Raw genomic sequence first — 14834 nt, 5'->3', positions numbered from 1 at the left:
GTTTCATTTTTTAATTGATTGGTAGGGAGGGAGACTAGCACAAACCAACTATTAACCAAGTAGAATAATAAAAGCTAACTGGTTGCCTAAATATATAGGTATATTTATTATTGGGGGGAAGTTTTGATTTTACTGTTAATTCACTTTGAATGCTATAAACTTGGAAATAAATAAATATGCCTGTTTCTATAACTTTTTGGTCTCCTAATAGATCTAGAAGTCTTTAAAAAGAAATTCTATCCCCAGCATGTCAATGTACCTTCTACTTGGTAGCATGCAAGCCACAGTATACTGGCTCATAAGTTTGTAGAATAGATAAGGCATGCTAAGGATAAATTAAGCTTGGGTTGCTGGCACATTGCCCAACATTTGTCAAAACAGACAGGTACTAAACTTACTGATAGCAGGCAATGTTGCATGTGGCACAGGAATGATTAAGATTAGTAACCTAGTCTGTATCTTTTGTAGCTTACTGGAAAGTGTTTTGGGAAAGCCTTAATAAATCAACACCATAATTAGCAATAGAGGCCAGTATCAGTGGGCTCATCTAGTGATGATTAGATGACATGAATGGTTGTGTAAGAACTAATGCGAGAATACAGAAAAGATGAATGGGTCATTTAAAGATTAAGAAACAATGCTATTGGTGAAGTTCTGCATAAAAATGTCAGTGACCATTGGTTTGGAGAAAATCATTAAACTACATATATGTAGTTTACACATATCTGGTTCAAATAGTATAAAAGGCTGAAATACAGTAATGAATGAAGCATACAAAGATAATGACATTTTTAATGTGTGTTAAAGGATAGTTTAATAATGTCAACAATAGATCTTGGGAAAAATTGAAAGAAAGTAGAATATAGATAGACTGCAGAAAGAAGAGAAAGTGTAAATATATGAAAAAGTATGAAGAAGAAAAGAGGTTGCAGAAGTTAAAATTTATGGAATACAGTTAAAATTTATGTTACAGCGTGAAGAAAGTGTTGGGAATAACACTAAGTTTAAAAAGAGGTACTTGGTGGTATGATGAACTGAAAAGGCTGTGGTTGAAAAAATGAGAATTAATGTTTCAAATGATGAGAGAAAGAGTAATGCAATCTTGATAGAGAGAAAAGATAATTCCAAAAATGTAATCAAAGAGAGCAAGGAAACAGTTAAGACTAAAGGAAGCAGAGAACACACAGAGCAATTTTGGTAGAAATTAAAAATTGTTTTGAAACTGGGGATGACAGCTAAACAAGTTGCCTCCAGCAGAGTGAATGGAATTACAAATAGCAGTGATGAAATGCTTTGAAATGAGACTGAAGGGAAGGAATTTTGGGATTGTTATTTTAGAGATTTGCAAGGAAATGCTAGAGATGTGTCAAAGACTGAGTTTGAAACAAATGCTAGTTAGGGAAGAACATAATAAATTCATTAAGAATGTTCAAAAATGGTGAAATTGCAGGGCAGATGATGTAATTAGAGAAATGTTATTATTTACGTATTTATTTGATCTATTTATAAGTCACTTCAGTTGCCAAAACAATTGTGAATTAAATAGGAATGAGGTTTGCTTATGGGATGGCTGGTGAGCTGGAGAAGTGCTGCATACGTAATCATAATTGATTGGATTCAGACCAACAAACAAAATGTAAAAGTGTCGTTTCTGACATGTATGTCTATATGAGTGATAGGCAATTTATGATTGGGAGGTTTGTAGTTTCCAAATCTATAGATTTTGATAATCTGAAGAAAGTTTTATCAGAGGCACATGATATTTTTACCAGTTTTGCATGGGCTGATAGTTCTGCATTTAGCAATGTTCTGATTACCCAGTCCCACAAAGAAGTACATTAAATGTCCCAATTTCCAAAACCTGCTGAAACAGTCCAATTTTAATGATTTCCTAAAAACCAAAAGGTTAGGAGCTATTCAAATTTTCAGAGAAACAATCACTTCTGGTGATTGTTGTTGTTGACATTTCTTGAGAAAAGGGATACACCACAAGATCTTATCATATGTGCACATACAATTGAATGTATACAGTCTCAAAAGTACTAAGATCCCAAGCCATGTAAGGGTTTTAAAGTCAGGTATTGCCTTGAATTGTACCCAGAAGGTAACTGGTAACCAGTACATATCTTGAGGTTGTGGTGTTACATGGGGCAAATTGAGATGTGTTCATGGCTCCTAGAGCTATATCATTTTGGACCTTCCACTTGCTCTTATAGAGCCAGCTCTGTTTTGAACTATGTATAATTGTCCAAGAGAAACATGATTGAATTTTGATTGAAGCAAATCGTGAATGAAGGGATGATCTCTATATTTCAAGCCAGTTCTGTCAGGGGAGCATGATCCCATCTTACAACCAAAACTCAAATTTCTCTGCTCTACCTTGCTGGGGTATTTACTCAACCTGTTCTTCTTCATTCAGACCCTAACAGGCGGCAGGATCAGAGCAGTACCTGTCCGGCCTAGGTCTGAGATGTAAAGTTGCATATCATCTGCATACTGATGATAGCATATCATCTGCATACTGATGATAGCATATCATCTGCATACTGATGATACCTGACCATATTGATTGAAGAGGTCACCTATTGGCTTCATATGGATATTAAATAAGAGTTGAGAAAGCAAAAAGTCCTATAGCTCCCTATAATACTGCCAACTCTGATTGCTTCTTTAGGTAAATGAGAAGTACCATAAAACAGAGATACCTCACCCCTTGGAAAGCTGTCAGAAAATATACCATGATTAATGGTATCAAAAGTCTGCCTCGAGGCAAACATCTGATCTAGTGTGTTCTTTCCTACATAAGTTAAGCTCTGAATGGTCTAGAACAGGGATGTCAAACTGGATTTCTTCAAGGGCCAATCAGCATTGTAGTTCTCCTCTGTGGGCGGTCAGCTGAGGAGAGTGGGACAGATGTCTCCTGCAGCACCCTGCCAGCCAAAATGGGATGTGGCGGGTCTGCACATGGCCCCCCTGTGCCTCATTTTTGTCCTCCATGACCTCCTGTGGCCTCCTGAGCCATTTTGGGGCTGTTTTGGGCCCATTTTTTGGCCTAGTTTTAGGCCTGTTTTGAGCCCAGTTTCAGCTGGCAGAGTGCTGCAGGAGGCTATGGAGGGTGAAAACAAGGTGCACGTGGCCCGTTTTAGCCACCAGAGGCACTGCGGGCTGGTCCCTTGATATTTCCAGGCTGCCCCCGCGGGCTGGATTTAACCACCCCTTGGGCCAGATCCGGCCTGTGAGCCTTGAGCTTGACATCTCTGGTCTAGAACAATGGTTCCCATGGCAAAGAAAACTGGTAAAAATTCCCTAGGAAACCTGTAGGAAAATCCACTGCTTGCAATGAGTTTAAACAACTTGGATAGGGATACTCCCATGCTGTAGGAAAGGCAATACAACAGTGGTGTAGTTCCAACTTAATTTCTAGTAGTCAATTTCCCCAATGAAGCTTAATGTATTGTTAACCAAAAAACAGTGCCCCCTGGCACCATCAGAATCTCTTGGCTACAATTGCCAGGCAACCTCCCCTAACCTAGGTTTGCCACTGATACCAAACCTTAGATCTAGATAGGCACATCTCCCATAAGATGTGTTGCAGTATGGTGCTGGCTGAAATTATGCTCAAAAATATTTGGAAGATGGACATTGTATAATATGTGAGACTTTTTAAGACTCATGCTTGTCACATTTGACTGTTGAAGAAAAAGGAAAGAAATGGAAGGTCAGAAAATAATTTTAGGGTGATCTTTTTTGCATGTTCTACACAGAAGATTACATATAGTAAATGATTTTAACATAGCGCATAGGCTTTCGTGCCATTTTATGGCATTATTTTGTATTTGATATAACATGGAGCATAGTTGCAATTTTTGATTCAAAGAATTAATTTGCCATGAGAATTTGAGACAGGAAAATACATTGTTATGTTATATCCAGACAGACTAATAAATCTATAGTAGTAAGCTATATATGGGTTGTTCTGAAACAGAGATGGGCAGTTTCTAAATATCATAAATTTAAAAAAATGTGTAGAATTAGAAATTAGTCTAGAGATTAGTTCCTTTCATTTTCAGAAACCATTTTGACATTCTCTTAGTACTGAGGCAGGCCTGCATAACATATAGCACACAAGCTACCTGTGTTTTAGAAAAATAATCATTTCACTGCCCCCAATCAATGCCATCACTAGGTAAGATCTGCCATTGTCACCTTGATTTTTACGTCACTTCCATCCCCAAAGACACACTGAAGAGCATCTCTAAGCCTCACTAACACTGCCAACTCTATTGCTGTCACCACTCTGCTAGTTGCAAACAACTGATTGGCGCATCAGCTATTCCTTGTAATCTGCAATTATTTTTAAAGTATTAATCTGGTCCTTTCTTCTCTACCAATTGTGGTGTCCTGGACAAAGTTATGATGTTAGTTTGGTACATGAATAAGACGTTTGCAAAAGTAGTATTAAGATTGTGACATTTTTGCTTCTTAATGATAAGGTTTGGGACCTGCTTGAATTTTGGAGATGATACCTGTGGAATCATCTGTCAGTGAAAAAGATTTGTTGAATAATTTGAAATTTTTCATCTGCTTCTTTTCTCCACTTCTTCTCTTACCGATATATGAAATATTATTTTGTAACTGCTATCTGAATATACTATTTTTAAAATGCATTAAAGCTGTTAATATGTCTCAAAATAAGTTGCCACAATTATTTTTATTCATAACTGACCAGTATTAAAAGATCTGCTGTCAACATAATTTCCTTAGATTTATAAAACCATCTGTTGATTTATTATTATTTTCTCTATGACTTGATGTAAGGTTGGAAAAGTTCACTTTTCTTGCTGTTATAATGCTGATTGGTTGAAATTTCCTTGTTAAGTGAGATTAATAGAGTTTGACAGCATCTTGAGTCTGGGGCAATCATGTCCATTGATATTAAACAGTTGGTCCTGTTAATTGAAATAAGAAATTCTGATGAGTCTAGAAATAAATCAGTATATGAACTTGAATATGGATGACAAAGCATGTATTTTACAAACAAGATAGTAATAAGTATCATTTGAATCTACAGATTGTTTATTCTGCACATTGTAAAATAAAATTGGACATGATTTGCTGAAAGCAGAAAGGATTTGTTGGGAAGTCCGATTTTTTGAAATGGAGTTTAAAATCAAACTTAACACTTCTGCAATATTTTGATGGATTTGCATACACACAAATTTTGCATTCTGTCTTAATAAATGAAATTATGACACATTTACACATTTCATTTATCTATGAGTACATCTACACACAGTTTCTTTGTAATTTGAAATATTGTTTTCATTCAAAGCAGTCATGAACTTGTACGTTTGCTTGAAATTCAACAATCGCTTTTACAGGATTATAGTTTAACAATAATTTCACTGAATATTACCAAATATCAAAATAATTAGTTGCAATTACAAATGAGAAGAGTGAATAATTCATATTTTTATTTGTTGTGTCTAAAATAATGAGCCCAAGTATTTAGAGGCAAAAATTGCAGTTGTTAGAAAAAATATGTTTACAATTCATTGCACTGCAGTTCCTAATTCTTATTATTGCCATTGATTTTATTCTTTTTTTAAAATGGAAATTACTGTGATTCTGCAATTGTTCACCATTCTACATTTTTATCTTGTTCCTTGGAAATAGCCTAAAAAGCTACTTTTTTCACATATTAACTTTTTTTGGCCATGGTCACGGTGCTCACAATCATTTTTTCTTTGTCTTTCTATTCCCCTCTTATCTATGTCAAAAAAAGGAGGTACAGTTCACCAGCTCCCACTCTAAGGCAGATGTGCTGCTGTGTTTTTCTGCCTAATCTTGTATGTAGACTCTGAAATTAGTTAGAATTCTACATGGTGTACCAAAACTGTGGTCACCCAGAAAAAAAGGGAAAAATGAAATACTGAAATAGATAAGAGGAAGAGAATTGATTGGGCTGAGGGCCTCATTAGTATATCAGGAAACAAGCTGAAACAGATAACACATGTGTAAATTGATTCCTCGTGAGCCCAAGGGTGATTCCATGTTTCTTTAGGAGATTGTGCTTATTTGTTTGTACACATGTTAGATGCATGTGCTCTAACTGCATTGTAAGGATATAGTGCTGAGAATCCTATCAAACACTATAGCATTAGCATTAGCAATAGCATTGAGACTTATATACCACCCCCATAGTGCTTTACAGCATCCCTCTGGGCAGTTTACAATGTCAGCATATTGCCCTTAGCAATATGTACCTTGGAAGGATGGAAGGCCTTCAGCTGGTCAGAATCAAACTTCTAGTTGTGGGCAGAGTTTGCCTGCAATATTGCATTCTAGCCACTGCTCCACTGGGGCTCATCGCTCCCACATTTGATCAGCAAATACATTAAAAAAGACAGTATGCAAAACCAAATACAGTTTAGCTCCAACTTAAAACATCATACAGCAGTATTTAAAGGATAAACATTCATGGTTAAAAATGCTGTTGAAATAATTAGTGTTCTGTCAATTTGAACACATCTGTGAAAAACACAGGCTTAATGAAGATTGTAATAGATGAAGTGCAGGTAGTCATTGATTTACCACAACAATTGAGACTGGAATTTTGGTCACTAAGTGATGTGGTCATTAAGTGAGTCATTAAGTGACCAGACCTGATTTTACTAGCTTTTTTACTGCTATTGTTAAGTGAATCACGCAGCCATTAAGTGAATCCAGTTTCTCCAATTGACTTTGTTTGTCAGAAACTGACTGGGAAGGTTACAAATCACAATCATGTGACTGCGGGATGCTGAAATTGTGTTTTGTCACGACATGACCGCAGGATTGGTGCAACAGTCATAGGCCACTTTTTCCCAGGCTGTTGTAACTTTGAACCATCATTAAATGAACAATTGTAAATCAAGGACAACCTGAAGGTCCCTACATGTTTAGAAAAATATGAAAGATAGGACCTAATATTTATATGTCTTCAAGTACTGAAATGTTACTTTGACAATGATCTTGATGATTGTGAAGCCTCAAGGTATGGCCATTGATGAGAATTCTAAGTATTAAAGTCCATTTAACATTTGGAAGCTTAACATTTCCCAAGCTTATTGCCATTTAATTTGTCAGGACATCCATATACACCAAAGTTCACTATGGAAACTCTAGACTCTCCCTATAGTTTACTAAATGTATGTTGGCTCTCTTCTGAATCTGCACTGTTAAGTGACCTTCACAGTTAAGTGACCTGCACTTAACAGTATTTTTATATTTTAACTAGCAGCAGCAAGATATACTAATGTTCATTTACTCTTTTCCTCCTAGCTGCTTTTATTTCCTTTCTGCTTTTGCCAAATTATTTAGGAGAAGAGTGTAAATTGAAGCTATTTATCTTGAAATATGCCATTGCAGCAGACTGTTTATACAAGTGTAAGAAATTATAACATAGAAATATTTGGTCTGGTCTGAAAGGAAAAAGGAATTTTTAAAACAAATTTGAACATGCAGAATTTTTGATATGATACTGAAAATGCATGTGTTTAGCAAAAATGGACTTGTGACTTGCCTTTGTAGTATGGAAACTTTTTTTTTTTTGAAGGAAAATGTATGTGGCTTTTTCTGCACTGTACACAAAATTAGCTCTCTTAAATTTGCTTCAGCTCTGAATAAACTATAGAATACTCCATGCATATGGAAGAATTTATTGGGGACCCTGTGGGCTTTTTGAATGCGTATAAAGAGTCAATTCTTGCTGGCTAATCCCAGGTTGTAAATATTTGTCTGTCAGTTGGTGGGCGAGTGAGTCTGGAGTTAAGTTACACACGGCAGAAGATTGGAGAAGAGGCCATGTTTAATCCTCAACTGATGATTCAAACACCACAAGAAGAGACTGCTAATGTACTAACAACAGAAGCACTCAGACAGCACCTTGATTCTACACTGCAAGCCAGCAAGATACATGTATATATGTACAACAGGTAAGATGGAAAGAAAAAAGCTCTTTTCTTGCTTCAAATCTCAGAGCAGTTGTGGGGATCATGTGCTCCAACCTGATCATTTTCTGCAGTAACATACTAATCAGAACTCATTCAGAAGAAATTCAGAAGCTCCCTAGAAGTTTATTTTATTGTAGGAACAGAGCTTCCTTGAACATTTGCTTTTCAACATTTGCAAAGTTATTAGTTTTCCTAGAGCAGGGGTCTCCAACCTTGGCAACTTTAAGACTTGTGGACTTCAACTCCCAGAATTCCTCAGCCAGCTTTGCTTTGGGAGTTGAAGTCCACAAGTCTTAAAGTTGCCAAGGTTGGAGACCCCTGTCCTAGAGGGCTACTTTGGATGAAGCCAGATGAGTGAGACATTGTTAAGTGACTTTTGTCCTACTTTATGACCTTTCTTGCTACAGTTGTTAAGTGAATTACTGCAGTTGTTAAGTTAGTAATACGTCTGTTAAGTGGATCTGGCCTTCCCATTGACTTTGCTTGCGAAAGCGTCACAAAAGGTGATTATGTGACCCTGGGACACTGCAATCATCATAAATATGAGTCAATTGCCAAGTATCTGAAATTTGATCACATGACCATGGGGATGCTGCAACATTTGGAAATGTGAAAAACAGTCACGTTACTTTTTTCAGTGCTGTTGTAACTTTGGGTAGTCACTAAACAAACTGTTGTAAGTCAAGGACTATGTGTACTGTTTGCCTGTTTCAGGCTTAATTTTTCAGTTCAGGGGCAGTTAAAAAATGTCAGCATGGCAGCTTTCAGATGGTTTCAGCTACCATCTTGATTTTGTTGAGCCCAACTGCCTCTGACCCTGTTTCTTTTGGCAAGTGTTGGGGGAAATCTTGATTTAGCCACATCTCTAGATGTTCATCATAGTTTACAATGTCTGAAACCATTGTGCTTCAGCTATTAAGTTAAAAAAATAATCTTTTCTTTTTGACATAAAACATATTCAAAGTATAACTTCGGACTGTGTTGGGTTGCTGACATGTCTAGTATAAACAGGTCCCTGTTGTGGGAGTCAGTAATATTAAACAATGGTTTAATCTAGTATTAAAGCACAAATTTCAACTTATTTTGAAGGAATCGTACAGTGAGTTTGTTTTGCAAAGTTCAGAACTGTTTTTGATCCAATGTAGATAAACGCTCAGCATAAATTTTCTCTGACATACTGGAAGGATTCAACGCAGCAGGGATTCCTTTGCATTCACCAAGTGGTAAAGAGAATGGGCATTTTCTCTACAGTATCCTTCTGCGGCCTAATCCCCTCCAGATGTGCCAGAGTTCTATGCTCTTTAGCAGACATGAGATGTAGCTTACATCTGGAGCGTACAGTTTGGGAAAGGCTGACCTACAATATTGCAAATTTAATTTCCATTAATCTTGCCTGGTGGTTTCTGAGAAATATGAATTGCATGGTTACAATCATGAAGTATCCTCCAAACTAGAGGCTAAAAGGCCACCTAAACCTAACTATTATTGCTGTCATAAGGAGATTATACCCACACAGGTGAACTAATTTAATTCAAATGACAGCATGTCCTAAGAGAAGCAAAAAATAAACTTTGAGAATGCAGGTAGTTCTCAACTTACAACCATTTGTTAATGTAATTTTGCTATTCATTTTTGCAGACAATGGAAATTGGAACACTTATGTCACAAATCAGGAGAACCCATCACAGAAACAGGTTACATGGACAAGGTAAAGACAATGTTTATATTATATTGTATTCTGCCTTTTATTATTTTTACAAATAACTCAAGACAGTGAACATATCCAACACACCTTCCTCCTTATATTTTATACACAATAATCCTGTGAGGTGAGTTGGGCTGAGAGAGAATGATCAAGTCACCCAGCTGCCTTTCATGACTAAGACAGGATTTGAACTCACGGTCTCCTGCTTTCTAGCCGGGTGCCTTAAGCACTAGACCAAATTGGCCCTCATACATTTTTATTTATATTTCTGTAGACTTATAACAATATTCGGAGGGGTTTTCTTCTGTCTCTTTTACAGATTATAGAACACCTTTACCCTTGTTTAATTATCACGCCACTGGACTGCTTCTGGGAGGGTGCAAAGTTACAGTCTGGGACTGCATATCTACCGTGAGTAATATCTACCATGCAGGGGTGGGATTCAAATTTTTTAATAACCTGTTCTGTGGGCGTGGCTTAGGTGGTGGGCGTGGCTTGGTGGTCATCTGACTGGGTGGACATGGCTTGGTGGTCATGTTATTGGCTGGTTGTGGCCAACTCAATATCACTCACATCGAGGCACGCATCTCCTCGCCTGGCCTCTCATGACTGTGGGGATGCTGCAACAGTCATAAGTGTGAAAAATGGTCATAAGTCACTTTTTTCAGTGCCATTGTAACTTTGAATGGTCACTGCACACAAGCAAAGTACCAGCAAAGATGGGGAAAAAAAACTCCAGAGAAGTTCCAGAGACAGGAAGTCTAGTCCTGCCAAGAATGTAATAAGGGTTAACGGAGAGGCAGTTTCTGTAAGCAACACCAGAATGTTTCCTTCCTGCCTTCCTTACAGGATTAGGCCAGTAATATCTTCTAACAACCGGTTCTCCGAACTGCTTAGAATGTTAACAACCGGTTCTAGAGAATAGGTGCAAACTGGTAGAATCCCACCCCTGCTACCATGCATATCTACTGTGTATTGATTTCTAGCTTTTTTTTACCAGTTTGATGGGGCGTCACATAGCTAGAGTTTATTCTGATGTTGGACTGAACACAAAATGAGGCCTTCCAGACAAATATGCATACAGATATGCGTTTCTCTTTAAAAGAGATGTTTAATTACAAAATTAACATCCCATCGAATTATTTTATCTGTTTGGAATGCAAATACACAGGAGAATTGACATCTGAACCAGCACACTTGCAAGTATAGGTGCAGCAATTTCCTGTAGGATGATATGATGGCTTTTTATTTTTAGCTTCCCTTCAAAGTGTATCATCACACAGATGTTGCTTCTTCGCAGGTGCCCCATATATGATTTTATTTGTAGGAATAACCTGATGGTTTCATCGGGATCAACATGAACAACAGATGCGAGACAAACTAAGTTACTTCAGTTTTATTCTCAGTGAATTCTATCACTGTCGGTGATTTAATTTGGATTGAGGTAGGGGCATGAAGTTGGGTAAAAAAATAATAATCAAGATGGCATCCACAATCATATGATTGAAGTTGTATCACATTTTTCATGCAGGTCACAATACATGTAAAAGGACAGGGACATTGATCACACTGCTGCAGCTACCAGCTTGATTTTTTGACACTTTTTCCTACCCCATCTCTGGTCCTTGGCTATCCTGGGTTTCAGTCCTGTATCTGAACTAGATTGTAATTAGAGTTGATACTGACATGATCATCTCAATATCAACTTTCATTGAGAGTAAAACAAACAATTTAAACAATGTGTTTTAAGGGGTTTTGAGGACTTTTAGTTAACTCAGTCATGGGAGTGTACATAGATCTGAGAGATTACAATAACAGGTTCTGAGTTTTTCATGAGTTGAAGTGTATATGATAGGGATGTCCAAGATTGGTATATGATCTGCTTATGATTTTCACATACAATAGTTTAAAAAAACATTAACTAAATAAAGAACAAAAATAAAAGGTTTGGCTTATTACAAGAGAACTCCCAAATCAATCACTGTGTTTTCTGGCAACTTCCATCATATTTTAGAATGCTTCTATTGATGACAGGAGAGACATTATAATTTGCTATAATTTGATCCCTCTGTGATGGAAATGATCTATAGCAGGGGTGTCAAACTGGATTTATTCGGTGGTCGGATCAGCATTGTAGTTCTCCGCGGGCCGACCAGGACGGTGGGTAGGTAGGTGGGTGAGATGGACACCTCCTGCAGCACCCTGCTGGCCAAAAGGGGGCACGGGAAGGCGCTTGAGGGCCCCTGCCCCCATTTTCGGCCTGGATGGCCTCCTGCAGCCCCCTGCCAGCCGAAACGGGGCACGGGGGGGTCCACGTGTGGCCCACCAATGCCCTGTTTTGGCTTCCAGAGGCACCGCAGGCTGGTCCTTCACTATTTTCAGACTGGCCCCATGGGCCAGATTTAAGCATCCCGCATGCCGGATCCAGCCCATGGGCCTTGAGTTTGACAACCCTGAATGCAAAGATCCTGCAGAGGCCATGATTACATTTAAATATATCATAAATGTATTGTGACATAGTAGTGGTACATGCAATTCATAGCTGAATTCCAAGAATTGGAAGAAATCTGTGAGTTGAAGTCCACCGGTCTCAAAGTTGTCGAGGTTGGAAACCCCTGCTTTAAGATGTGGGGGAATCTGTAATGATTGCTGTGACCTTTTCAAGGGATTGGATGGAATTATTGACTTTTTTTAAAAAAAAAAATCTGGCTTCAATACTTTTATTTAAGAGAAATTGGAATATCAATCTTCTCAGAACATTTTTATTTTATCACTTAAAACTAGAGCAGAAATCCTATCGGTTAGTCATTGTTTTGTCACCAAATTTGGGGCAGAATCTCGGGTCCACAAAAAGAACCAGTAATTTGACTATTTAAGTTTTTTTAATGTTTGTACTATACTGTCAACATGCTTATGAGAAAAAGGGCAAAGGTCCCAAATAACTTCAGGGTTTTTTCATTTCCCAAAGGCAACATTCTTACTGTTTTACAATGGTATTTGTGATTGTATTGGAGGAAATAAAATGTACAATGAAAAATATGATGGCTGCAGGTAGGCTAGCAATAGGTTTAAAATAAAAATATGGAAGTTGCTTCTTTCAATTAATACTGTAATAGAGAACTTGAGCAGAAGCTATGCTTTCTTCATCAGGCCTTATAGTGGCATGAAATCTCTCTTTTGGATATTGTTACTTTCAACATGTTCTATATTTTAAAATGTTTAAATTCATTTAGGTTAATTGCGTAGCTTATTTATATGGTGTAGCCTTTGTCCTTATTTGTCTGCCTTTGTAAAGGCAACATGCAATGGCTATCGCTTAACTTTCAGTGTGGACTTTTTAAAATGGGACAATGAAGGAGCTTGTGTTTTCTGGTTGGGAGAGTCTGAATAATATCTTAAGCCTGGTTAAGCAGATACAGTAGTCTGAACCAGAAAAAAGTCAGGCAAAAGCCTTTATGGTCTGGCAACATCACAAAATCAAAAGTGGAAATGAAAAAAAAATAGCAGCAGAAGCACAGTTTTATTTTTTAAGGTTACCATGTCTGAAAGTTGTTTTAATTTTTTATGTGTTTTTGATTAGTGTATGGCAAATATTTTAAAGAAAGACAACTCTTAATATCATATGAACTTCTCTCTGATACTTGAATATTTCCTTTATTTGTGACTGCTGAATTCCTTATTTTTTCTGAGTCATTTAGTTAATAAATTATTCGTCTAAAATTTAACTATACTTAAAATACTAGTTCAAGTACTAATTTTCTTGCTCATTTGATTATCAGTTCAGTAAATGATAAATAGGGGTGAAATGTAATAGTTGAGTTAAGAATAAAGACTTTTAACTACAACATCTAAAATCCCCTGAAACCATTGATTCAAGAAGTTCTGTTTACTAGCATTTACTTAGGCACGGATGTGATCCTCATGTGAAGAAGAATTTTTGTGGGTGAAAAACAGCTTTAAGATAAAAATTTTCAGCAACTTTTTCCAAAAGACAAATCTTGTGGCAATGTTTTAAATGCCCATTTCAGTAAACTTCATTTCAAAAAAATATGAATGTGAGTAGGAATAAGGGAAGTGATCAATAAATATTTACAAAGGTCTAGCAACTCTTGGTAACCTTTTCATTTTTCTCTTCATGGGACAGAGGAAAACCCCATTTGCAGTGGACCAACTTTGACCCCTTAGAATTCTTAGAAGAGCTGAAGAAGATAAATTCCCAAGTAGATACCTGGGAGGAGATGCTGAATAAGGCTGAAGTTGGCCATGGTTATATGGATCGACCTTGCCTAAACCCTGATGATCCTGATTGTCCTATAACTGCCCCCAACAAAAATTCAACTAAAGTAAGTTAATCCTTCTTTTTTTCAGCCAAATGAGAAAAAATGTATTGAAAAAGCAGATTCTAATACCATATTCTAAAATCATTGTCAACAATATGATGCAGTTTCAGGATAGCAAGATGCAAGATACAGCCTTAAATTCAGAGTTGGTAAAACGATGGTTGGTCACACCGACTTGAATTGTTCTAACAGAAGAAAATAAGGCAATGATAAGGAAAACATGACCATTTGTATGGCTTACTTAGCAGGAGCTTCAGACCAAGATACCTACTTATTCCTAATTTAACAAACAAGCTTCAAGGACTTAAGAACAACCAATAGCTTTGAAATGAATTTCAATATAGTATTATATTTTAAATTTTGTACTACAGAGAGAGCAATATTGGAATATTAATGTAGTTAGATTTGCAAAGCCACTAAACACTCATCAATGTTAAATGATAGATGTGACTGTGAACAAATTGCTACCAATCCGGTTCTATATACAAATGCTGTAGTATCAAAGAATGGGAAATTTTGTAGTTAACTTTATAATTTTCCAAAAGAACATCTTTTTTTAATTTCAGGATACAAATACTAATAGATGAAATTGGTATATTAGCATTTTATCCGAGGTCATCTAAAGAACTTTATTCTAGCTTTTAAAATTCCTCCAAACATTGAGATTGAGAGAGGCTAAAGTATTTAGGGGTGTTGCTTTAGGATACCAAGAAATGTTTATTTTTAAACTTGTTTTCTAAAATTGTTTTTGAGATGAGTCTATTATTATTGCTGTTAGCCACCCAGAATTATGGT

General features: G+C 36.8%; 1 protein-coding gene across 2 annotated transcripts in view; it reads left to right on the top strand.

Annotated features, from left to right (window-relative positions):
• The window catches only part of PTCH1 (patched 1), a 99952-nt gene that overhangs the window by 35498 nt on the left and 49620 nt on the right, over positions 1-14834 (top strand). For both annotated transcript variants that reach the window (XM_087957902.1, XM_087957903.1), the window contains exons 3-6: positions 7787-7976; positions 9633-9702; positions 10019-10110; positions 13844-14042. In XM_087957902.1, the coding sequence (XP_087814028.1) occupies positions 7787-7976; positions 9633-9702; positions 10019-10110; positions 13844-14042 (551 nt within the window). The remainder of the gene's footprint in view (positions 1-7786; positions 7977-9632; positions 9703-10018; positions 10111-13843; positions 14043-14834) is intronic.

The sequence above is a fragment of the Notechis scutatus genome, chromosome 2 (assembly GCF_049901735.1).
Source record: "Notechis scutatus isolate UNSWTSFEM ecotype Mainland chromosome 2, rNotScu1.2, whole genome shotgun sequence".
Lineage (NCBI taxonomy): Eukaryota > Metazoa > Chordata > Lepidosauria > Squamata > Elapidae > Notechis > Notechis scutatus.
The sequence above is the reverse complement of the archived record's forward strand: the minus strand, read 5'-3'. Positions and strand labels throughout refer to the sequence as shown.